General features: G+C 40.4%; 1 protein-coding gene across 3 annotated transcripts in view; it reads left to right on the top strand.

Annotated features, from left to right (window-relative positions):
- Positions 1 to 22,968, top strand: part of dhrs13a.3 (dehydrogenase/reductase (SDR family) member 13a, duplicate 3) — a 106,006-nt gene extending 83,038 nt beyond the window's left edge. Inside the window, exons 6-7 of one of the 3 annotated variants that reach the window (XR_014628815.1) lie at positions 2,010 to 2,084; positions 21,890 to 22,968. Coding sequence is in view for 1 of the 3 variants with exons in the window: in XM_084419750.1 (XP_084275876.1) it covers positions 2,010 to 2,084; positions 21,890 to 21,931 (117 nt within the window). In the remaining 2 variants the exon portion in view is untranslated. Of the gene's footprint in view, positions 1 to 2,009; positions 2,114 to 21,889 lie in introns of those variants that run through there. The other 2 variants (XM_084419750.1, XM_084419754.1) reach the window with 2 other exon arrangements.
- Positions 22,969 to 27,040: the final 4,072 nt, after the last annotated feature.

The raw sequence follows: 27,040 nt of genomic DNA, 5'->3' as shown, positions 1-27,040 counted from the left end.
TGTTTGAAGCTAAGCTAACAGGCGCTGTGGAGACAGATGTAAAGTTATGACAATAGCGGAGGAGAGTACTCAATATGATATAGACTAGAGGAAGAGGATTTCGGAAGTCTGATGCTTGAATCAGGTGTTTGTGGCTACCTTTACAAGCCGCATTATAGCGAAGAGCCGCCGAGGCAGAAGACCTGCCTGCCGCGGACGAGGAGCCCGGACTGGCTCGGGTTAGGGCAGACTGGTGGCGCCGGTGATCTCACTATGCAACTACGAACCGCTACGAACACAGAGATAGAGTCCGTCTGTGGCAAAGAATTTCAACGATGACAATTTCTCCTGGACGAAATCTCTGAATCAGACGAGGACACGGACGTTTGTGTTGAGAACTATCCTAGTTTCGCACCGCATATGTTCTGACTGAACATCCAGGTATGCAATAATTCACCTTTTCGAAAGAAATACAAACGAGGAGTAATGCACTAATGAGTTCGCCAACTACCTAGACATTTTGTGTGAATGTGAAATTAATTTCAAGCTCTGATGGTAGCTAGCCTTGTAGACGGAAGAGTGATTTCTCTTATAGGCAGATATGCGCTTTCTGGATTAGTGGGAGTGGCTTGCGGAGCTGTGCAATGTGGTGCATTGTGGGAGTTGTTGTCTTTCATACAAATGCGTCCTGAAGTTATTTTTTGTCTTTTCTCGGTCACAAAGGCGCCAAATTCAAAATTTCTTTTACATTTCGACTACATATATGACCCACTTTAAATAAAAAACAATGTTCAAATGGGTGAAATGCTCCTTTAATATTGCCGCTTCTATAGACATCACTGCATACAAATTATAAATGTTTTGCTAGTACTTACAAATGTTGCTAGTACTTATCTGTATTTAAATGTCAGAAACATAAAATAAACATTAAATATGGTTGAAAGAACTGAACTGTTGTCTCTGGCTCAGCGCCAGCCAAAGTACAAACATATATTTGAACGTTTTAATCACACTGGTGTAAACGTACACTTCAGGGTTAGTTATCAAAAATATAAACTTTTGTCTTTTGGAAGATGCATTCAGATTTATTTGGCTCAAAAATCTGAGGGGGCATGACACCTCTGATGCTATTGTACAGCAGCAGCATGTCTTACTTGCTTATAGCAGCATGTATTGGCAGTATCAAGTTCCATACTTGCTCTACAGCTGCAGCAGCAATAATCAACAGCAGCGTAGCAGATCTATTCTGCCAAGACCAAACATATTAACATTGTAACATTTCCATTACAGTTTGGCATGCCTGCGAACTGGCTCTAGAATATGCTTCTTCCTTTGAACTGTCCATTCAAGTGATCAAATTCGTCCGTTTCTCTCACAAGCTCCAGAAACAAACACCTCAGCTACTCTCCAGGATGAACATATGTTTTATGTTTTCCTATTTACTGTGGCACAGATGTTGTTTATATTCCTTTTCCTTTGATATTGTGAGGTTCTTCTCAATAAACAGAATGGAACAATGATGTGAAGTGTGTCTTGAAGCTTGGCAAGCTGTAATCAGCTCTCCTCACAAATGTGCCTCCTGTAGTCTGTTTACCTCATCAGCTACTTGCCATGAACAAGCATTGTGTTGGTGCATTCTTGTCATGTTGCTGGGAATTTCATTGTCCAACCGAGAAGTCCCTGTAACTTGTCAATGGTGGCGAGGCTCTGTGAAGCTCTGGGCTGTTGGGACGGTTGTGCGTCTGGACGCGAGGGCTTCTGAGCAGGTGTGTGAGGACAGGAAAGCTGGCCTGCATTTGGTCCAGCTGGTGGGGCGATGTTGAAGGTATGACGATTGGGTGTGAGAAGGTTGTTTGCACACAAAAGCACACAGAGACCTCACAAACAGGCCAGCTTCAGATGGGAAGGGAGGCTCGGTTTAATTTTCAGCCAAGCCGTGAAGTTAAACAGCGTTGCCAGGGGTCAGTGACACTGAGGTATCACTAGTGAGCAAGCACTCACTTTGTTTTTTGTTTTTTACTCTGTCACAGACCACATGCAGAGCGGGGACAGGATCAAAGGACAGGAGTGCTCATGTTAAAGGAATATTTCGGGTTCAGTGCAAGGTAAGCTGAATCGACTCCACATGTGTTGATCATCAAAAAAAAAAAAAAAGAATTCTCTTGTTCCTCCTCTAAAACAAGTCCAAACTAATGAATTAATAGATGTTCAAGTGTCCTGCCATTTTTGTAAATGTCAAAATACTCACTGTTTCAGAAATAGAACCACAAGACATAAGCATTTTAGTGGGGAAAAATTAACCTTTTCTGTGTAAATTATATCAAATTTTTCTAATTTGTTGCCACGGCATCTCATAAACCCTAAAATGACCTATTTAAACAACTTTGCAGCTTAAACAATAATCATTTTAACAAAATAATTAATATAAGTTCTTTGTAAAATGATAAGCTTTGCATTTCTGCTTCTCAAAAATTGGCCCCATTGTAAGAGCCTTACTTTTTAAAAAAAAAAATGAACAAAAGCAACCTGTGGTAATCATCGTTATGCCATGCTGCATTATGTCAATCTTAGGTAGCACTTTAGAATACTGTTCCTTCATTAATGAATAACTACACAGGAACAAATGAGTAATGCACTATTAACATTGTAGTTACTACTATTAACTAACAAGAAACTCTGATTAACGAATTAGTAAGTTATAGCGTTCAGTCGAATGTGGTAGTTCACTATTAGCTAATCAGTAACTACTATTTTTCATACCTCACTGAAGACTACTAAGAACTACTATACAGGTTCATAATTAATATTAATAATGCATAATATATAATAAGGTAATGGTAACTCATTAGTAATTAATCAAGTGTTACTACATCCTTCTAAAGGAACTAATAATAATTTGGATCAGTATTCTAAAGTGAAAAACATGATAAATACCTAATATTGACTAAAGTCATTGTAAGTTTTAAGGCTTTTGTAAGGTTTTTGATAGTAATGCCTCAAGTGTTACTACATCTTTCTAAAGGAACTACTAATTATTTGGATCAGTATTCTAAAGTGAAGATCATGGGAACACACTAGTAATGACTAAAGTGTTACCAAATCCATTGGAAGGAATTACTATTCAAAATCTTACAATGACTTCAGTCAATATTAGGTAGTTATCATGTTTTTCACTTTAGAATACTGATCCAAATAATTAGTAGTTCCTTTAGAATGATGTTGTAATACTTGAGTCATTACTATTACCTTTTATTATAAATTATGCATTATTCATGTTAATTATGAACCTGTAGATAGTAGTTCTCTGGGAGGTATGAAAAAAATAGTAGTTACTGATTAGCTAATAATGAACTACTACATTCATCTGAGCGCTATTACTTACTAATTTGTTAATCAGAGTTTCTTGTTAGTTAATAGTAGTTACTAGAATGTTAATAATGCGTTACTCTATTGTTCCTGTGTAATTATTCATTAATGAAGGAACAGTATTCTAAAGTGTTACCCAATCTTAGTTTTGAACACACAATATTCCTTTTAAAAAGCCAGAAGGCCTTGAGAGTGTCTCGATTGTTGAGTGTGACTAAAAACAGGACAGCAAAATGGGTTAGAAATCAGAGACTACAGCATATGAGAGCAGAAGAGGCCTATATAACCATCAAAACGTTTACACAATCAGACGCAGAGCCCTTTATGATAGCCACTGGGCTGTGGAGTCCCAGTAGCGGCCCAACCCAAGGTCAGTGGGCCAGACAGTGCAGTAAGAGGCCTGGGCTCGCTGTGGATAAATGTCTTCCCCGTGCCACTGCACCCAACAACCCTCTATCTTTAATCCCTGCTGCTCCGAGTCAACTATATAAACTATTAACTGCACATCCAGTAAATCCCACCGCAGAAAGGGCTGTAAAATTGCACCCCCCTAGCAAACAGCACAGTAAACTGCCCTCGCTGTATAACATGATGGGGGCCAAAAACAGTCATTTCCCTCTACAGGCTTCTCAAATTGAGTCTTATCCACTGTGGCGACGAGGTGCCCCCACCTCACCCGCCACCCTCGTCCTCTCTTTTCCTTAAATCGTGCTTTCATCAGCAACCAGTGAGATTGGGTGGAAAGGGCTGACCTTGGAGATGGGATCTTAGCAGGTTTAACGCCACCTGTCCCGACAGTCAGTCAGCCTGGTCGGCCGGCTTCATTATCCCAGTGATGAGCCGCCGGTCCGCTACCATGGTTAACCTCTCACCTCCAGAGCACCAGGGCGGCACACGAGAAGGGCTCCCTGATTTGGCCTCATTTTGTAACGCACTTTGACTCCTCTCGGGGCTTTTGTTTTGAGACACTCAAATCTACCTGACTCAAGACATTTGAGGGTGAGCTTGAAATGACCGGTCAATGATTGTTAAAGGCATAGCTCACTCAGTTTAAAATTCTGTCATCATTTGCTATCCCTCATGTTGTTCTAAATCTGTATGACTTTCTTTTTAGAAGGTCACAAAAGACAAACAACATTGGACCCCATTGACTTTCATTTTTGGCACAAAAAAAGGTGAAACACAGAAGAAAGTAAGTCAGGTTTGGAACGTCTTTCTTTTATGAATACCAGTACGTGAATACAAGGACCTAAAAAAAAAAAAAAAATGTGCTGAGGAAACTGTAAATTATCCATTTGTTGGTTGATTTTCCAAAAAAGTGAAAACAATGTTGTTCTGTGGTGGTATCATAACTGTTTACGAAAATCTGACCAGCCTAAGACGGCAACACTGGCTCAACCAATGGTGCGAGTGTGGGGGCGGGGCTGTCTGTTTGTGTGACCAATGAAAGATGAAGGGGCCTGGAAACCTGTTTGAAAAACATTTGTTCAAACAGTTCTGTTTGGTGAGGATAGTGGTTTAGAAATTACATTGTCTGACTTGAGGATAAATGTGCTTGTTTTCACAATGTTACTCTCTATTAAAACTCATTATGTTCCTTTCTGCTCCTCTCATTCCCACACCATCTCCTCCTGCCCCTCCCAGATTGTCATCCACTACATGTCCAGCCAGCGGGGGAGGTAAAATCGCATTCTCTGCGGTTTCCATCACTGACCTGAATACTCCTGCTCTCTCCAATAACAGCTTTAGGAGTGCACAAATAGAGATGAAAAGGAAAAATAAAGCAGGAAAACAGACAAGGAAGGAAACATTACTTATTTGCCTAGAGCGCAGGAGGTGGTTTGATTGTGGAATGGAGTGAGATGATATAAGTTGGACAATGGTGTGGAAGCTCTGCCAGCTTTAGTGCTGTTCTTCCCCTCAATCTGCCACTTTGTCCTGCCCTCATGCCCCCATGACCATGTCTAGGCCAGAGCCTGCTGGGAGAGTCTGACCTCCCCTGACTCACATCCGAAAGACCATATAGTGCTTTCAGTGGTCCTGCCTGGTCTTTTGTCCTGTAGCCTGTTGTGTGGAAGGATCTAAAGATGCTGTTTTTTTTCATCACCTAATCAAGATGGTTTTATCATGGTTATGGAAATGACATGAGGTAATGGATCCTTTAGACTATAAATGACTTTGGGACATACTAAATGGGCTTTGGATCAATTTAATCTTCTACCATTTAGGTGACCATTCATTCAGCTCAAATCGGCATATACCTCTATACATATGTCTTCATTCATTTATATATGTTTTTTCTAAGGTACAGTTAATTGGTTGACTCTGATAATCTTTTTTTCATATAAGATGAAAATATGTGGATGGACACGGACATTGTCATATTCAATAGGACACTGATTTCTATGATTTCATTAAATATATTATATATATATATATACCGCAGCGGGTATATATTTTGAGGCATTTAAATTTCACCATACAGTGACAGCAAATGGCGTTTTTTGTTAAACTTATCATCTGGACCACATTTATTAATATCTTTCTTAGATAAAGTGAAAAAGAAAGTGCATATTTATTTATTCAAATGTAAAAAAAAATCGATAAAAATTTCATAATTTTTTTTTAGATTTTTTTTTTCCAGGGTAGTAGCTCGTCTTTCTAGGAAGTGGAAGTGGTTGTTGTTATGGTGTCACCAAAAATTCCTCACCTTTTGGGGCCCACGTCAACTACCACATATTTACCTCGTACATTACAGCTTTAAAGTGAGAAAATGACACCATCAGGTGACCTGAATGGACTACAGAAGTTTGGCGTTTCATAGATGGTTATTATGGTTCGAGATATATAGGAGCCTATGCTCTCATTGCAGCGAAACTTGCACTGAGGGAGCCGCAGAACAGCCTGTCTGTGAGTGGCTCCTGGTATATGATAGGCTATGAATTACATTACATCTCTAAAATGGGCCCCAGAGCTGAAGCAGCACTACATCTTAAATTTCAGGACACTGGATGAGAACGAGAGGGAGGGAGGGAGGGAGAACCGGAGAGAAGACGACGACGGGGACGAAAAAAAGAAATAAGATTCAATCTTCAAGCGCCTTACAAATGTTTGCGTCAGTTTTCTTGTTTAAAGCAGAAGCCACTGAGAGGAAGAGGTAAGAGAGAGAAACAGAGAGCAGAGAAGTAATGTCCACGTCTTGTTTTTTTTTTTTCCTTCTTCTCCGCATTCTCCTTTTTCCCCCCAAACTGTAGTGAAAAGATTAAATTGTTTACGAGCTCGGAGCCAGGCTGGCTAGAGAGGATGAGCCAAGAGCGACAGAGATAGACATTCTAATTCGTGGCTGTACTTAGCGCCCCGGCCCCTCTGTGCAACCGCTAATTCTTTTATCTAGCTTCAACACTCCAGGCTGCAGCCACATTCATGAAAAAAGTAAGTGAAAGAGGCAAAAATGACTGTTTTATATGGCGTACAACTGATAAAAAAATCTCTACTTGAATACTTGATTTCTTCGTCCCCCTTTTTTTCCATCCCTTCTTTCTTTTTTACGTTCCCCTCATCTCACAAAGCGGCAGGCCGACTGTAGTCTTTAACCCTTTATCTAGACTGAGCAGAAAGACGTTTGCTGCATCCCGCACTGAGGTTTCTCTGCTTGTGTGCGAGTGCCTGCTCGTACGTGCGTCTGTGTTTGACGGGGTTTGGTTGAGGAGTGAGATTGGTGTAAGTTGATTGTGGCGGCGTTGGGGGGGGGGAGACGTCGGGAGCATGGGGGGCTGGGATTGGGGGTCCGGAGGGTTGAAAATACAGCATAGAGAAGAATTACTGTTATCTCTGAGGCAGAAGAGGAAGAGGGGAGATAAGAAACTGCAGCAGCTGGGAGAGAATCAGGCGTGCGAGAAGCCGTGTTTCAAGGGGGCCCGGGTTGTAAATTCACTGGATATTCAGCACGAGCCGGCCCTGCTTGTCTGTCACATGGGTTTAGGGTTTTTTCTGTCTCTCTCTTTGCTCTACCCTCTCCCCTTCCCTTTTTTCCTGAGGTCTGCTCCTCCGATAGAGGTATTGTGCGGGCTCCACTGTATAGAAAGCTCATCAGCGGCGTTTGCCTCTTGGGTGTTATCGGCCAGTAAGGTAACTGCGCGCTTATAGACTGCATGCAGATAATAGTGGCAGAATAAAGAAGATAAAGGGGGACCTCTTCTCATTAACAGCTATCTCAGCCACTGCAGACATTGCCAGTATTGAGTGCTTAGTATGCTGAGCATAAATTAAATAAAAAAAAGACGAATAAAAATGGGAGGAGAACTGAAATGAATGAGGGGAGCGGATGGTTGTTGTAGTAGGGTGAGCAGGAGGGACCGAGACGCATGGATGTAACGCATGGAATATGAGACGTGGATGCACACAGAGATGCATACACAAACAAACAAAAGCTTATGTTTGCGTGGCTTTCGGAGGAGATGCCACTAAGGCCGTTTTCTACACGCAGCCTTCATCCGGCATGAGAATAGAAGTTTATGAGCCTTATTATGCATGTTCTTGTTTGCTTGTGTTGACTGTTTAATATCTGCATATCCCTCAGGACGTCTGTGAGAGGTATAAAGGACACAAGAGCAATATTCGTCATAGCATCGCATAGATCTTCTACAGCACAATACATTTATTTATTTATTTTTATTTTTTGTGAGAAAAAGGGGGCAGCGATGGCACCGGTGACGGTTCTGACTCATTTAGTGACCACTTTAGTGACCAATTATTTGCAGTAACCATAGAAAAAACATGTATTATGTTATATTATATATTGCTGTTGCTATTGCTGTGCATGTGAGTGACCAACCCGATCTCACGGCAATTCGTACGTATTTTACGAGGTGACTAATTCGTACGAATTCGTACGATTTTTGCTAAATCGCACATATTTTACGAGTTGCCCAATTCGTATGAAGTCATACGAATGACCTACCCCTGACCCCGCCCCTAAACCTATCACTGGGGTTTAGACAAATCGTATGAGTGAATTCTTACGAATTAGCCACCTCCTACTCACTCGTATGAATTGGTCGTGAGATAGCGTTGGAGTGACATGGTTATCCCGCCCTCATCATGCCAGTAAACACGTCATCAGAGAAGGGATGTCATTGAGAAGAGGGAGGGGAAGTTGATTTGATTAAAGATTTCAAAGGCACATGAATTTTAAGTAAAGTATATAATTTGCATTAAAAATCCACTTTTTGACTTTTCATTGGGCTCAGAAGCAGGCAAAAGCCAGTCTGAATTTCACTACTTCTTCCCAACCCCAATGAAAAAGTTCATATTTGTGCACATAGTATTTATATATATTTTTAAAATATTATTTATAAATACTATTTTATTTTTGAGAGAAGCGTTGCACCTGAGGCATTGACAGTGGAGGGGAGAAGGTTAAGTTTGGTGGAGCTGTTCTGTACAACACACACACACACACATGCACACAATCTCTGTCGACAGTGCTGGCGGATTAGAGACATTTCTGAAATGCATGGAGCTGTCTTTTTTTGAAAAGCTTTTCAACAGTTACACCAGAGTTTAAAAAAAAGAACCATGAAAGGAGAAAAACAAAACCGTGTCCCCCCCCCCCTTCTCACAGAAGCCACAGCACAGTAACAATTAAAAAAGAAAATGACCAAATTGGACAGCAGAAATATGCATTATCTTTGAGCCTGTGTGTGTGTGTGTGTGTGTGTGTGTGTGTGTGTGTGTGCGCGCTTGTCTTGAGCTCTAAGGATGACCATTGAGCTGTAAATAAAGCAGAAGCCCCCCCAGCCTGCCAGTAAGAGGAGACAATCCTGCGCTGCTCAGGCAGACATGTTCCTGATAAACCGTTGCTCTCTCACAGGGTGTACAATAGGGCCCGGATTCATTTGCATGACACAATTGGCTTGCCGTGCTGATGTGTTGCGGCTAGACAAGTGTAGCATTACGAAGAACAAGTTACCATGGGGAAGGTTAATGCAGACAATAAGGGAAGCAGATAATGGGAATTGGGCTCCTGTTTTTCAAACCTCTTATCTGGGAGCCGAGTAAAATCAGCCTGCTTTGAATACAGGCGACCGCTTTAAAGGGCCAGTCCCCCTTGCTCGCCTGCCATGTTCGCACATACATTAGGAATGATAATTTATGCATTCCAGGGTGTTTATTTACATATCCAAACATGCATCTATTGATGTGTTCCAGGTATTTGTGATGTGTTTTTGGAATTTGAGAGTATCTCCAATTTAGATCTTGTTCTGTATCAGCAGTGCGCAGCAGTTTTGTTAAAACAATTAGGCCGTCTTGTTATAACAGCACATCTATAATGGGTCATTAGCTAACATATGTCACTTTAAATGTGAAATTGCTATAATATGGTCTTAATTGGTGGAGATTTTTTTGGCTACCATTTAAAGTGTGAAGCGCCGCTTGGTGGTCAGTGGAAAATGTCACTGTTAAATCACTTAGATAGGCTATATTTTTATTTTGCTTTCTAAAGACTGGTTTAAAGTCATGAGGTTAATTGCCATTGTTATATTGACAACTCTAGATTAGATTTTGTGATTTTAAAAAATATATATTTAAAAGTATTAATTTCCTTACTTGCGACATATACTTTAAAGAATAAAGTATTGGCTTCAAAAGTTTGAAAACCCCTTCTTTAACCAATTGCTCTGAGTGAGTCAGGGTTGGAAGGGGTGGTCTCCAAAAAGCCTGCCCCTCCGTTCAGCATGCGCCCAGATCAACCCAGCAGGTAAAGGCTCAATTACCATCCTTCAGCAGACCCCTAACAAGGCGACAAAAGGCCCTAATTTTTAATTTAATATTTGGGCTGCTGAGGAGAAGGGGCAGAATAAGGGGGGAGGTTGTCCGTCTGGGTGGAGCCTCCCACCGTGGCCTCCAGATGGGACAGGCTGGCAGAGAGGTTGTTAAGAGCGAGGATTGAGTACCTTACATAGTGAATTAAGTTTGAACCCTGGGGTGTCTGGGCTCTACAGAGAGAAAGACAGTCCTATTTCAGCTATGATGTGCTTTAGCTCTGCTTCCCTGTCAAGTTCCCTTCAACCCCCAATATCATGACATTTAAGCTATTCATTAATTGTTGGCCTGCATGATGAGCTTTTTTGCTCTTGTATGGAAATAAATAAAAAGTGATGTGTCCCCTCCCCCTCTTTGTTCATTATGAAGAAGCATTGTGAAATGTTTAACACCATCCATCCATCCATCCATCTCTACCATCATGTATCTGTCCGTCCAATATTTTTCTTTCTTTCTATCTAGATTTTTAGCTGTCATTCTTTTTTCTATTTAGATTTTATATCTATCAATCTGTCTGTCCTAAATTCACTTTAACAGATCTAATGTAAAGATAATCTACTTTCTGGGTTATCAGCCATTTTACGGTTCTGGATGCTGATTGGTTAATACAGTGTTTCAGCTGTTGTAAAGTGCATCAAATAAACATCTATATTATCTTTTGACTGCAACTATATTCTTGCATATTCTATATTATAGTCTAGTATTCAGTGCTATATTCTTGTATATTTTATATTATAACTATATAAGCAAGTCTCTTAATTTTAAATAAAATTCTGCCTATAATTTTGTTTATATAAAGTTGTATGTAAGTCTTGAGCTTTAGTCTAATCATTTATAATTTTTTCCTATTGATTGTAGGTCAGAAACTGGACGCGCGGTGATACAAGCAGAATATACTGTACACGCTTATCTATATAAGTAATATATGAATCCCAGACTTACTGTGACTGAGTTGCAGTAATGATGCACTTTATCAACATTTTCTTACACTAATGTCACCATTACCTGAGAATGACCCATAAACTTATGCTTATAGCAGAAAGGGACTTTTGTTTTATGAATGTATGTGTGTGTATTTGTGTGCGTCTGAAGGAACGGATTACTAAAAATAGAAAGGGATATATTTCCTCCTGGGGATGACACCCCATTTGTTTTCATTTTGTAGATGGTCGTCTGTGCCAGATTACGTGGTTTTCCCTCCCTCAGGGCTTTTCACTGGTCCTCTTACCCCCCACCTTCTAATAATGCACCTCCTATTATTCCCTAATGGATTGAGGACAAAAACAATGACCTACTAAAGACCAGACAGAGAATTCACCTGTGATTTATCTATTTGCTCTCACACTCCATGCCATAGTCAGGGGCACAAATCATCTGTTTTGCTCCTATTATGGAATCTTCAGTCCAAGTCAATTCCTTCAACACTTAAAACTAGGCCTTTGTGCTTCAAGTGAAGCTTAAGAATTGTGCATTCTAGAGTACATTATATTAATTTATTAATTTATTTGTTTTAGTTAGTTAGTTAGTTGCTAACATATGTAATAATGTAATACATTTTTTAATGTCCAGTTTTTGAAGAAAAAAAAAGTTTATTTTGTTTGATCAAGTGCATACAGAAACCCCCGAGTTAACTTTTTATGTTTGGAGACAGTTAGTATGCTGTTTTACAACAGGAAAAGGAAAACGCTGATGTCTATTTGAGATACAATTGGAAGGCTTGTAATTTAAAGGAAATTTAATTAAAAAGCTGGAAAGCACCAAGAAGAGTTAGAATAAGTATGACGATATGAAACTGCCAGCAAATGGATTCCTCAAACCCACTCGAGGGAAACCACACAAGCCACTTAGCAAACGAATAACTTTGGTTCTATTTTCACTTTCATATCACAACCGAATGTATTATTTAACGCACGTACTTTGATGTATTTTTTTCTCTTCGCTTGTTTTGCGTCATTCGTTGTGGCGGTGCCAGAGACTGCCTTGTTAAAGATTAATAAGACCGGTGGCGTGTGATTGTTTTAAGGTTAGGAGCGGCACTGATTCGCTCTGCTAATGCCGTATGTGTGTGTGTGCGGGTGCGTGTGAGCTGGGATATTGATCGCCTGTGTGTCTGCCCAAAGAGCGTTTGTTCAGTCAGGCAGTGAGAGGCAGAAAAAAGTGAGGTAGAGGAGAGAAAGCACGGTTTGGCTGACCTCGGCCCAGTATCCGACACCCCAGATGTATTTTGGCCACCTCAGCACGCAGCCTCTTCCTCCCATGTGCAGGAAATGTTACACCTCAGCATGCTTCATGTGTGTGTGTGTGTGGTCTCCCTAATGCTAATCACAATCTGGTGTTGACACTTGTCAAAGACATAGTGCTAACTTCTTAAATAATCATTAGTCAAGTCGCATTTATTTCTATAGCGCTTTATACAAGGCAGATTTTTTCAAAGCAGCTCTGGAGTAATAAACAGGAAAATAAGAGAATCAATGATGCAAACTTCATGAAATATGATACATTCTAGTTCTGCTGTAAATCCACTCTAAAAAAACATTAGTGATTATTCAGTTCAGTGTTGATTCAGTTCAGTTCAATAACTGAGTAAAGTTCACCAATTATGAAACAAGGTCAATTCAGCTATATAGTTCAGTGTTGATTCAGTTCAGTTCAATAATGTTCAATAAGTGTCGATGTTGCAAAATTCATCAATTATGAAGCAAATTTGATTTTGCTATAAAGCAGCTCTACAGAAGACATAGGTGTCATCATCCAGCTCCATTCAGTTCAAGTTTTGTTCTCATCCGATAGTGTCAGTGCAGTCAAATTGATAATATTACAGAATATTAAAGGTGCAGTATGTTATTTCTGAAAGTCATAGCTGAACATTAGCCGCTTTCCGACCAAGTAGTTACAGGAACTTAGTTCTAGGAACTGTCCACTTCTAAACAGTTCTAAGAACTACTCTCCCCCAAACTCAGTTTTGCTGTTTGCGTTCGCACTGGCCAAGTGGCCATATGAACTGGTAGGAGGGGTAAGGGCGTGACGCAAGCACGGTGACTTTTATTTTGACGGCGCGACGGACCTTTATTTTGGCGGCGCTGAGAACGCCAGAGCAAACAATGCTCGCATTCTCTGTGTTTATTAGTTAGCGATCTGTCTAACAGTACTGTTTAATATGTTATTAGATAGAACTGTTATAGAAAGTAGACAGTATATGAAAAAAAGGTTATTAGCCTATGCCGTGTGGTTGATGTCCAGTGTTGCTAGCTGGGCAGATAAACATAATCATGTTTGGCTTGGTCCCCTCAAAGTTGCGTTGGATTTTCTCTTCAGCATTAAGGTTTAGAGACCCATCTATCACTGTTTTCCATGTTTGTATCTAGTTTCTGGAGTAAATATAGGCTATAATCTGTGTGTTTACATTCTAGCTGTTTTAAAAAATGGCGGGTGCTGGTGCTCCGCGTGCGTTCGGTCAATCAGCGTACACCAACGTCACGGGTAGTTCCTATAGTGCTGGTTTAGACCCTACTCTGAAGTAGGACCTAAATTAGTTCCTCCAAATGGAGTTCCTAGAACTAAAATCGTTCCTAGTTCCTGCGGTGCGAACACGCCGACATCCGGGTACTTTAGCCAATAGTTCTAGGAACTGTGAAAAGGTTCCTCCGGTCGGAAAGCGGCTATTGTTGATATTTGAAATCAACCCAAACAAACGCACCCCTCTCTTCATTGCTCCGTCTCCAAAGCTCACCCTCCTATCCTAACCGCCCCGCTCCAAGTCGGTCTCGAACCCCGATCGCTGGCATGTGAAGTGGGTGCACTAACAAGGAAACTAAACAGTAAACACTGCACTCTCTAGCAGTCATCGACTTGCACAACTCTCACTTGCTGGCCTCTGTTACACACGCAATGCAAGAGTGGATGTCTATTTATCGTAGCAGAAGCGCAACAAAATAATGCTTCACAAAAAATAAAGTGAAGATGATTAACGAACAAAAAATATACAGAAAAATAATACATTGACAAACAATGACACTCAAAACCAGTGTTACTCACGTGTGGAGTTTAGCTCTCTCCAGCGCTGGAAAGCTTTGCTAATATTAACGTGAGTCCTAAAGCTCATTCCTGATCATAACCCTTCATTTTCCAGTGATATTCTCATGAACTTTTCTCTTTTGTAATGTCTCTCAGCTATCTCTCTTTCTACAGTCTTTCTTCAAATCTCCCTCTTGATCCTTTTGGCGAGAGCTAAACTCCACACGTGAGTAACACTGGTTTTGAGTGTCATTGTCAATGTATTATTTTTCTGTATATTTTTTTGTTCGTTAATCATCTTCACTTTATTTTTTGTGAAGCATTATTTTGCTGCGCTTCTGCTACGATAAATAGACATCCACTCTTGCATTGCGTGTGTAACAGAGGCCAGCAAGTGAGAGTTGTGCAAGTTGATGACTGCTAGAGAATGCAGTGTTTACTGTTTAGTTTCTCTCTCCTTCACCATCATAAGCCCCCTAATGCTGATTGGCTACACTTTTTGTTGTTGTATCTGGTTGTGTCTGTCCGACCAACTTTCAAACATCGCTTACCCCACCTTCAAGTGTGTTTTAAAGGTGAACTAAGTAACTTTTTTTACCTTAACTGAACAGCTTCGGAGTCATTGGAATTGTTATATTACTTATTTCGGGTTGAATGGTGGTCGTTTCGCACCCCCCTGGTGCCCGTGAGCGGAAAATACGCACTTGCAACTTTGAGCCGGCGGGCCGCCGTCCGCCGCGTCAGGAAGTCTCGCGTGATATCAGGTCGCGCGATGTAAACAATTGCTTTACGGCCAAAAGAAATCTGCTAAAATGCCGTCATTATTGCGCTCCCTCACGCTGTCCGAACCCGAATGAAGAAGACGTTTTAAAGAATGTCCCATCTGCTTTGATGTCGTTGATCTACTAGCCTCTGGTGTCTGAGAATCACCAACGAGTTTTTACAACAGTGTTGTCAAATATCTATCCCGAAGCTGTGGGGGGAGCTCTAGAGAGAAACCTGCGAGCAAAAAGCGAGAATACAGCGAAGAAATCCCGAAGCTACTGAGTGCTGCTTTAAACCTCAACTAAGCACACCAAAAGCAACAGTGGCAAGGAAAGTAACCCAAACTCCACCAGGTGACAGAAATGGAGATAACCTTGGGGGGAACCAAGTAGAGGGGTGGGGGGACAGTTTTCCTCTGGTCAGAACAGCGTGGATGTCCAGCGTGACTGGATTCTCTCTCCAACTCACGTGGACATATTTCTCCTGTTTTTTTTCTTCCCAGGGGAACTTAGCATTCTGGCCGTGACCCATATTGACACCTTTGAGCCATTGTGAGAAGCCCTGCTTTATGGGACATGTACACATGCGATGACCTCAATTCTCCCCATACCAGCACTGCTCGACCTCCTTTTTTGTTGTCAGTGATTCATTTTAAAAGCTGTTCCCAAATGTACAATTAGCATACTAGCTCTTACGGAGGTTATACCCTATCGCCGGTTATTGACCATTAAGCTGTCCATTAACGCATTGCTGCTTCTTCCACAGACAGGTTCTCCCTCTATTCATGGACCTGAACGATGAATGAGCTGATTTATGTCACAATCTCATTTTGGTGTGTTTTTATATGTGCGTTGTAAACCTTTAACGGCTAATGCGTTAACAATATCCTGGTTCAAAACTCTGGTTGCCACACATATCAACATCGCTCTGGGATTAATTGAGTCTCACTGGAAATCTCTGTGCACTTGGGGATAACTGTCTTCGCCACAGTAGTTAACGGAAAAGGTTTAGGGCTCTTTTATCTCAAATTTATCAGGAGGGAATTGGGCCGAGGTCATTGTCAGGCGGCCATAACCCTTTGTGTCACCTCTATTGTGGTTTGAAGATAAAGTGCTGAAAGACGGGCGGCTGTCATCCCCCTCTCCAGGCTGTAAATGCGTGCAAAGTCGAAGCGCGCATTTGCCTCAAGTGCACAACGCGGGAACGTGGTTTCAGAAAACACTTGACGAAGACCAGTTCCATCACGCTCCAGGATAAAAGGCGTCATTTCAGAGGTTTTCATTGCCCGTTTAACTATCCTTGTTCCCTCTCTGTCTAATATCGCCTCTAAATTACCATCTCAAATCTACACACGATTGCCACACGAGAGACGTCTGCGCCAGACACAGCCGTCCACCCACCACCCCTCAGGCTCCATGGCATTTTACAAACCCTGGTCATGTTTGCCTGCGAATTTCCTTCGGATTAGATTTGTAAATCAAAAACCAATACATAACATGCAAGAATTAATCTGTTTTATATACCTTGGTTACATTTTTCCTGCTGCACATTTGGAAGATTTAGAATGTATTTGCACCTGCTGGTTTCAGCCATTATATGCTTCAGTTCATACATCTATTTGTGAGGCTATAAAACAGGCATTGACTACCCATGTAAATTGTGTTCCCCACAATAAATTATATGCATATTTGCAAAAAAAAAATAAAAAAAATACATGACTGCTGTCGGTCCTCCCCCGTGTTTCTGGAATACTAATAACAGCTGTGCGAGATGCATGGTGTTTTTTTTCCTTTTTTTTTTATCTCAGTGTGATTTGGATTGAAGTTTGGTTTCTTAGCATTTCTGTCTCCCTGTCTGCAGCGTCTATTTATTTGAAGCGAGGGATGTTCTTACTGTAGCGAGCTGGTTGAAAATGTCGTTGACCCACACGTACCCACGGTTCAGAAGATGATTTCTGTAGTGCCGGCACGCTCTGTCTCTCTCTATGTGGCTCCCTATGAGATGCCTTTGCTGGAAGATGTGTACATTAATCCAGGATCTAGTTGTGTACGACTAAGTATTAATCACATTCAGCCTGGGGAGATGACTGTTAGCGATGCTAGCCCGCATTCAGCACTGAAGTCAGGCCAGGACACTTGGATGAATCCTTTTTTGATGCAAAGATTTGTCTTTTTTTAAATGACTTTTTTTAAATGCTTGACTGAAATAAGGAGCGTCGTATGGTTCTTGGGTTTCACTCTTGAGTGTGCAACATAAATCTGCAGCAGTTGACTTTGCTGTAACCCTGCTGATAAAAAAGATTAGAACTGACTGACTCCATACTAGAAATAAGTCCCATCTTCATATTTCTCGTGATGACCTTAGCTATCTGATTCGCATTATCTTTCAAGCCATGATGTCACCAGAATTACCACTGTCAGATTTTGGGCTACTTAGCAAAACCACACACAAGCTTTTTGGATAATTCCGTCTTCTTTTTGGTGCCAAACAGGGCTTGTGTAATGACCGTATAAACAGAATAATGAGCCGTGATGGCTGATGACTGACTAAGATGTAAAAAAGCTTTCACATGCACTTGTATGTGTTCCAGAGTGCTGTTTCACAGTAGGAATATCGTGTTTCTTGGCTGATTTAATTTAACTTAATTTGAAAGACTTTACATATTTGTAATATTCACAAAAAATAAATGTGTATCTTTTATATTATTGCTTTTTATAAACATATTTGTATTATATTATATATTTGAATATTTATTTATTCTTTACATATCTTTAAAGATGTCAAATATTTATATTATTTACAGAATTAGATATATTTAATGTTTATTTTTAAGTTATTGTATTATATATTAAACTTTTGTAAAAGAATGCAAATATATGTAGATAAAAAAAAAAAGTTGATAATTTTGGTAACACTTTATTTTACATATGTTACATGTACTTACCATAATTATTAATAACAGTAAATGATGCATAATTACATGCAACTAACCCTCAACCAAACCCTAATCCTACCCTAACCCATATAGTAAAAACATGAAGTTGCTTATTATTACTCAGTACTTAAATATATATATAATTCCACTGTAATAATGACACCTTAAAATAAAGTGTAACCATAATTTTCTGCCAGTTCTGTAAATTCTAATTGTAAATACTTTTGTGAATACAAAAACATCAAAAAAAATATATATATATATCCAAAATTCTAAATGTGATTTATTTTTATTATAGTTATATAATGTACTGAAATTAGTAGCCATTTACTTACAGCCTGCTGACCGCACACATGCACTGTGAATATAAGCCTGTTAGTCTGTGTCAGAGAAACTCTAGTGCTTAAATTCTTGGTCAGTCCTGCTGTTAGAGCACTTTGGGAGGTGGCAATGTGATTGTAGCTGAGCTTAGCCGAATATCTGTGCACCTTTATGTCTCATGCCCCAATGAGGATCTGTACAGAGGTCAAAGGTCAACACCCCACTCTGTAGCCCCTCCTCCTTCCCTCCACCCAGAGTGATGTGCAGAAAAGCCAATAAAATTGCAAATTTCCCCATATTTTCACAATATCCTAAATAAACACGAACCAAGCACACATTCCCTCGCTCTGCATCAAATATTAATCTCGGTGTGGCTACAGCGCCGTGCGGCAGCACCGGCCGCCCCTCTCTGGGTAAACATTGGCAAGATTGCTATTCAGCAGCTCTCATCCGTGTGCCTTGCCGAAGAGCATGACAAATTCTCTTCCTAATTACAAGGCGATCTGTGTGCTCTCCAGCACTGTAAATCCACCACACGCTCTCTCCTCTCCAATTCTGGATTAGGCCTTCATATTCCCTCCTCATTATAGCTTCACCTCAGGTTGGATGGATGTATTCAAATGGGTGAACCAGTGTTTCGAAGAGTTCATCATATGTCAGAGCTTAGTAGCCTAGTAGACCCCTTATTTTGCAGTTGGTATGTACCCAAAGATGGTACATTCTTTTTTTTCTTTTTTTTGTTGAAGAGTGAGAGTCATTCAGTGCCCTTTTAAATCCCTTTCAGCCATATTATGAATTATGGATAAAGGTATCATTTAATTCAGATGTAGTGTGTATATAGGCTACTATAATAAATCAATATTACTTAATACTATATATAGTAATATTAATTTATTTTCCTTTAAAATTATTTAGGTTTTCTGTCATATCAGTCCCCCTATGTTATCAGAAATGTTCACTCACTGAATAAATTAAAACTTGTGAAAATTCATGAAAACTTTTGTTTTTGAACGATGTTTATCCGCATCGCTGGTCAAAGGTGACTATATTGGCCAGCATAAAAGAAGCATTAAAAGCCTTTTTACGTACAAGAAAGTTGATATGTGTTAGACAAATATTCAAGCATATCAAAGTTAGAGACTCATATCTCTTTCTTTCTCTTAACTTTCCCCTTTCTCCTCACTTCCTCCCCTACTGCACTTGAGCGTGCCCTTTACCGCTGTCAATTCCCCCCCCCTCCTCCTCGCCAGCAGCACTGTGTCCTTTCCATGCCATTGTCTCGCTGTTTTGCAAATGAATGTAATTATCGGGAAAGTAATAAGAGGCCCCTGCTCTGGTTTAAACGGAGAGAAAGTCTAAATGTTCCCCTGGAAAAACCTTGACAGCAGCCCTGAACAGGTTGTCAACAAGACTGATGTCCCATCTTTGGCCACAAGGGGCAGCAAAGTACACAGCATGCAGGGATCGCCTGCCCTTCTTGTCCAGCCTGCCTCTGATGATTAAGACATCCTCCATTCGCCAGAGAGCGGACTCATTTGAATGCTAGAGACAGGCTTGGGAGTCTTGGGTTCAAACCTGAGTTTGTAAAGCTAGGACAGAAGATTCAAGTGGAATCTGGAACGATCTTTCATTCAGACAGAAAACCTACTTCTTCCCAGCAATTCCCCTCAGACTTCAGGCAGATTAACAGGTACATTTCTTCAGTATACAGTCACTGTCAGTCCCTTATTAAACACCACCTGCTGTTATCCGCCACGCTGCTCCTGTTTCTTTGTCCGAACCCTGTGCAGAAATGAGAGCGCGACGAAGTTGCTGACACAGTTCTCTTAGTCTTTCCTTAATCTCACACATCTTACTTCCTCTCACCATGTTCCAGCCTCACACGCAGTCATTTAGAGCTCCTGCAAGTAATTGGGTCTCCTTGATGCTCCCTGTGAATCTGGGGTGTTTATTGAAACCGCTGGATCAGATTTCACTCCCTGTGGCTCTCGCTACCTCGTGTTCCCGGTGTCCAGGTGTCTCTTGGGCTTGTCTCAAAAGAACTCTTCATTCTATCCACTCAGTCATGCTTTTTTGCATTATGTTAGAGCTCAGCTAGAGCAGTTTTCAGTCAGTGTTGGGAAACTCACTTTGTTATTGTAGTAAAATACTCATAATTGAGTATTCAGTTACACATAATTGGTTGTAGTTGCATATAAGCTACTCTAATTTACTTCTCATGATAAAAACAGTATCTGGAATCACAGTCTCTTCTGTTGTCCTTGAGTTTCTATGGTCGGACTCGGAGGTGATATATACTGTATATATATATATATACACACACACACAGTAGTCAACATTTGAAGTGGATCAAAACCTTTCATCAAAGTTATACATGAATTTTGAACAATACCCATTCTTGTCTTAGGACAACTTTAATGAACTTATATCATTATATGAGTTATATATATATCATTATACTTATATCATTAACTTTAATGAACTCCTATATATATATAGTGCTGTCAGATCGATTGATCGTGATTAATTACATCTAACATAGAAGTCTGTTTATGTAATATATATATATATATATATATATATATATATATATATATAGATATAGATATAGATGCATATATGTGTACACACACACACACACATATATATATAAATATATGTGTTTGTTTGTGTGTGTGTGTGTGTGTGTGTGTGTATGCGTATCCACCAAATATTTTTCTACTGTCAATAAGTCTAATTTAATTTATGCTTATTATCTGTGTTTGTGTGTTTCAAGGCAAATTTGGCTTGTATTTCCCCTTCCTCCTTAATCTCCTTTGCCAGTGATCAAAGGCCTCTTCCCGGTCCCTTCTCAAGCACGGCTATACCACCCCCTGGTTGACACGATTGTCTAACAGGCACGCTGAGGACACCTTACAGGGGGGCCTTCTACACCCCCCACCCCCCACCCCCCCCCCTACTGCTGACGTGCTGGGATTGGTTATCTCTGTCACAGTGTGTGATTGCAACCTCTGGGTGACCCCTACGCAATATATATCGTCACAGGTTATCTACATAATGCAGGGGGAGAAGGTGAGAAAGCTATCAGAGAGATAGCGTGGAGCAATCAGACCTTTCCTGTAGACAATGACGGCCGTTGTATGACTGGAAATGTCGTTGAGGTGACAGTAAATGATTCAGAGCTCATACGTCGCAGGTGACCCGGCTGCATGACTCTACATCTTCTGATCGACACGCGTGTCAGCGTGTTTGTCACGGACATACCAAGGGTATGGCTGCGGTGAAGTCACCTGCTGGCTTCTCTGAGGTAGCTCTTAGTGCTTCTCTGGTAAATGAAGCCATGATAGCAGATTAAAGCAAGCCATTGATCATCTCCCACCGCAAATGATGCATAATCCCCCTCGTAATGTGTCTTTCATAATCATCATGACAGGTCCTAGGAATGCACGTGAATAAAAAGCGAGCCAGGGAAGGAGTAAACCGATGAACGACTTTTTAAGAAGCAGGCTATTACGAGACATTCGCCTTCTTTTTATGATATCAAACGATCAATTATCCAGATGGCTGGAAGAGGGAGCGTCACGACACAACTGCTTTGCATTGTTGTTTTTTTACTCTATTGCTACCATAGCTGTGCTCTGCACATGGCAATAAACAGATGTTGGTTTTGTTTTGCTTTCAAAGACAGGTATTCCACCAAACCACAGTTCCCTGACCAGCTACTGAGCAGCTGAGACTGGCATCTGCTGCTGTGTTTGAGCAGGAGGGACTCACTGCTGGCAGGTTGCTGTTAACTTGGCAATAAAGGAAAGTCCAGGAATATGAAGAACTATGACGCGCTTGATGGGTTTCGATCATTCTGTCTCATCAGGACATTTGTTTTTATGGTCATGATGTTGGAACGTAGCGCTGTAGCGAGACTCGCAGCATGGCTAGCGTGAATGTGGCTGCGGGTGAGAAAACCACCATTAGCCTTATGCTCTATCTTAGCATTTTATTTTTTTAAATAAGCTTTTTGTAATTTGATTGTGCTTATCATATTCAAGATAATATTAACTTTTTAAGAATGTTTAGTTGAACGCTTGTGACGCATTGCTGGCTGTGCACATGAAATTAGACTTGTTGCGCTCTGAATGTTTTGGAATATAACGCTGAAAAGGCATTTATTTACAAAGGTCACTTAATCTGTTTTACTGATCAAATAGCTTACAGACCATTTAAAAAAATGTAAATGCCTTCTAAAACATATAATAGAAACAGGATAGCAGCCTGATCAGGATGCAGTTTGCGATGCATGCATGATGTAACTCTATGAAATATTGAATGTTTAATTGCGTTTCTAAGTTCCCATATGTTTGGATTCCCTCTGCCGTTATCTAACATTAAAGTTAATCTTTAAAACACTAATAACACTGTTAAATGTAATCTTGTAAATGTAAGTTTTCCATACCATTACAATGATGTGATGCCTAAAATCACATGTAGCATTTAAAATGATTATTTTTCGTTTTTAGTGTTTTTTTGTGGTAATTTATTCCGACAAAATATTGTAGAATTTTTATTTAAAGTAATTTATCATTTATTGGCAATAACAACAGCTATGGTATCAGACAGAATTGTAGTATCAGTGCAGCCCGAATTCTGAGAATAGTAGATCAGATTTATATCCATTTTTCAAAGACACATATATGTCATTTATGTGGCCTGGTGTAAATAAAATGTGCAGAGAAAAACCAATCAATAAAGATGAATGATGTCTAATTAACCCCAATAGCAAAATCTGTTTCTGTCCTTAGAAGTTTATTTGGCTCTAAGACGTAAATCTAAAAGCGATAAAGGTGATAGACTTGAATCCTCTTTTGTGTAGGTGAGGCCTTTGTCGACAGGGTGCCGCCACTTTGGAAAATTCCCTCACTTTATGGGTTATATCGTGCGGAAGGGAAACAATTTGTGTGTATCGTGATGGTTTTTGTATTTTATTGTTTGTATTTTTTGCCTTTCGAGTCCCAGTGGAGGGTGCGAGCTGCGTTTTCAGATTTGCTTCTCCGTTAAAGCATAATGTGTGTCATTTTGGGAGAAAATGGTGCATCTGGAGAAGCAGGTTGTGAAAATGGCACCTGATATGACCTCCATTTTAGAGAATGGTGGAGAAATAATGGAAACCCCGGGAGGTAAAGAGTGCTGCCTTCTCCCCTGCCCTGAGACGAGACCCTGGGCCAGGCATTAGAGAGGATGAATGACAATACTGAGATCCCAGCCGCCGCTCTGCTTGTTTATGGATGTGTGTGCACGTCTGTGAAGTGTGCGATAGATTAAAGTTGTCTCTGCAAATGTTGTTTTTTTTTGTGTGAAATCGATGATTGATGTTTCCCTATCATGCAGTGCTGTAATTTTTCTCTTGTAATTAACTATGACACCAAAAATCTACTCTCGTCTGTCAGTGCATAAACATTATGCATAATCTGTTTCAAAAATGTCTTCTTTTTTTTTTTCGTCTAGCTGCCGTTTAATTGTTCCCAGTGTGCCTGTAGCTCTTTTACACTTTGCCCTGATCTCTGGGAGTCGGATACATGGATTCATTTCCAAACTGGCTTTCAAGAGTCGCCGCTGCCAGACCCCCTACTGCGCTAAGCCATCAGCTTTATTTGTTGATCTGTATTTCTCTCCCTCCCTCTTGGCTCATCGAGGCAAAGAAGCCTACTCATGGGTTACCATTAGAGGCAGATAATCTGCAGTGATTAGATAGGTTTTTATGTGGTGGCTCAGGCCTGGTCCCGGAGAGGCAAGAGGAGAGTGCCATTCAGTGGAGAAGAATAGGGCGCAGGGCTCCGCCAGCCACTCAGAGCTCAGTGGCCAGGGCAGCTGTCTATTCACACAACCCTGCCAATTAAGCACATTCAGCAGGGCGCTGGAGAGACACCCAGCCGGAGGTAATCAGAGCCTTGGTCATCTCTCATCTCATATCCTCTCATAATTTCTCTTTTCTCCTCTCCCCTCTCTTTTTTGACTCACTCCTACTACCTTTTTCCTCCTTACCTGCTACTGGTGTGAAATTGACTGAGTGGGACTTTACTGCGCTGTGCTCTTGCTTGTCGAATAAGTTTCTCCTGTCTGCACGAAACGGAGACACGTAATATTCCTGGTCGCTCTTCATGATGTAAGCTCATGTTCAGTGCATGTGGGCTTGATCTCTCCACCTCACTATTGTTAGGGAGTAGATCAGCTGTTTTCAGAAGCTTTTGATGAGCTACTTTTTTCAACCAAACGCATTGTAATAATGCATGTAGCTTTAGCGCATCAAATGTGCTTTCCCAAATGGGCCTTTCTTATTATTCATTTTAATGAATCATTTTGATCTGACAGTTCATGTAAATGAGCAGATTCACTCATTTGAGTCTGCATGTTTTACGTCTTTTTTATGGTGGAATATTTACTTAAATACAGTTAAATTACTACATTTTTGTAGGTCCATTACATTAAGTAAATTAGGGGCATTTCTTTTTTTTAAGATGTATTTCTTACTAAATTGCTAAGTTTTATGATTATTTTATGTATAAATAAATATTCAAATTTTTATTAAAATGTGTATTAAAACTGTTCTTTAAATAAAAATGAGAAAACCCTGACAAAAGCCCTTTCTTGTACCAAAAAATATGGCTGTGATAAAATTTTAAATGATATAATCTAATAGTAAATCAATAGTTTATTATATACTATTTAAAAATTGTACTCTCAAATCAATACTTGACCCAAAAATGAAAATTCCCCTCATGTCACTCAAGTCTTGTATGACTGCCTTTTTTTCTGCACAAAAAGATACTGGAAAAAATGTCTGTTCCCCATTGGGGTACATTGTTGTTTTGGGACGACATGAAGGGGAAATAATGATGAATTATTATTATTATTTTTGGTGAACTAGCCCTTTGACTTACCAAATGTTTATTTAAATATAAAAAAGTGCTCCTGTTTACTTAGTGTCAGATTTGACTCCACAGTATCTCTGAGGTATTAGTAGGACATGTAGGCCACATTCAGGGCACACACACTCACACACACACTTGCGGGTTCTAATAACGGCACGCAGAACAGTCATTAATACTCTGTGTGGCATAAGCACCGTGGGCTGGGCAGTAGTAATGGATGCTGTGACCAGTAATTAGGGTACAGGCTAGTGTTAAAGAGTCAAGACTTTGGGAAACCGATTTGTGGAATAATTAGTCTCTAACAGTTTATTGATGGCTCTTTCATACTTTTCCAATGTGTTCCTTTTGGCCCCTCAGCCCACATTAACGACCCTCTGGGTCTCCCCAAACAGTCGTCCCGTCTAATTAATTGAAATTAGGGCAGATCAAATGCATTTCAAGTTTCTCATATTAAAATTACCTGGGGGAATGAATTTCCAATTTAGAACTTGGGATTTCTGTCTTGTTAAATGGTGCTAAACGATGGTCTTAATATGCGCGAGGCAGTAATGCTGTAGACTAATGGCTGCTAATCTAAGGCCATTGTTCTTGTTGCCTTATTGATACCTTTCAATTTATAGAACCTCATTGCTCAAACCTGTCTCCTGTTTGGGATGACGTGATTTAGCTGTTAAAAGATGTAAAAAAGATCAATTAATACATCAGAACAAACTGTAATGTTTTGCAATGCTTAAGCTTTTTTCTCCCTACATACAACAGTCTAAACTATAGATCGCATTGTGTGATTTCTCATTATCACAGTTTTATTTTGCAGCTGTTATTGACACACATTGTGTGACCCAATAGGACGCGCCTGTGTTTATTTCACCTTCTGACCTCTCTGACTAAACGTCAATGCTCTCTCGCATTCATTTTATTCAGATGTATCCATCCTCTTGGGCTTTTGCAGTTTTTCAGAGCCTTGTGAAGGAAAGTCAGAGAACTAGACTTGTATCTGTGTTTGATATAGACAAGCTGTTCCAGTGAACTCTTCAGGGACTTGCTCTTCAGGGGCAACGGTCCCGTATGTCTCCCAACAAAAAGTCAATCTTCCCCTCTTGTGTCCTGATTACGAGGCCTTATTGGCATTTACATCTGTATTAACAGTGGCACACATGACCCTGCGTGTGTCCGGCCTGGCAGATTGATTAACAAAGGATGTTGCTTCACGCTTTTCACCATGTGCTTCGGCAAGTGGGACTCTGGGGGCCCCAACCTGCCCAGGACCCTGAGGGATCGTAGGCTTTTGGTGAGGCACTGGACCCCAGCATGGTCCCCTGCTTCAGGGGCTGGATTAACCCCGCGGAGCCACAATAGATGCACATGTCCCCTTGGCCAGGGCCAGCCCATTCAGACCTGCGTTACTTACACCCTAATAAGGATTAGGCTTAATGAACTGGAAGAAGTTAACAATAAATGAAGCGGCCTTTAAGCAGACTCTAATTCCATTTTGTGTCTCCTTTCTCTTGCCCATTCTTTGCTGCCTCTATTTGAACACAAGGTGTAATCCTCTTGAATATCAAAGATGGTTAGGGCTATGAATTTACATTTTTCTCTGATGCATGGTTCTGGTCCGATTAAACATCCCTAGTGAATGTTCCTGGGAGTGAAGCAACTGACAGCTCCCATCTGCTGTCAAGATGCACAAGCTCTTTTTGTTGGTGTATGGTGCCAGATCACACATTCCCATTCGTGTTTTTTTTTTTTTTTTTACTTTGTTTTTTTTATCTAATATATGACATTAAAAAATGCATTTTAGTTTATTTTTAGTTCATTTATTATGTGTATATTGTGTTCAAAATGTTGGGGTCGGTAAGATTTTAATGTTTTTGAAAGAAGTCTCTTATGTTCGCCATAAAGGCTTAATTTATTT

Source organism: Rutilus rutilus, assembly GCF_951802725.1.
Source record: "Rutilus rutilus genome assembly, chromosome: 9".
NCBI classification, from domain to species: Eukaryota; Metazoa; Chordata; class Actinopteri; order Cypriniformes; family Leuciscidae; genus Rutilus; species Rutilus rutilus.
Note: the sequence above shows the minus strand (reverse complement) of the source record. Positions and strands in the feature narration are given on the sequence as shown.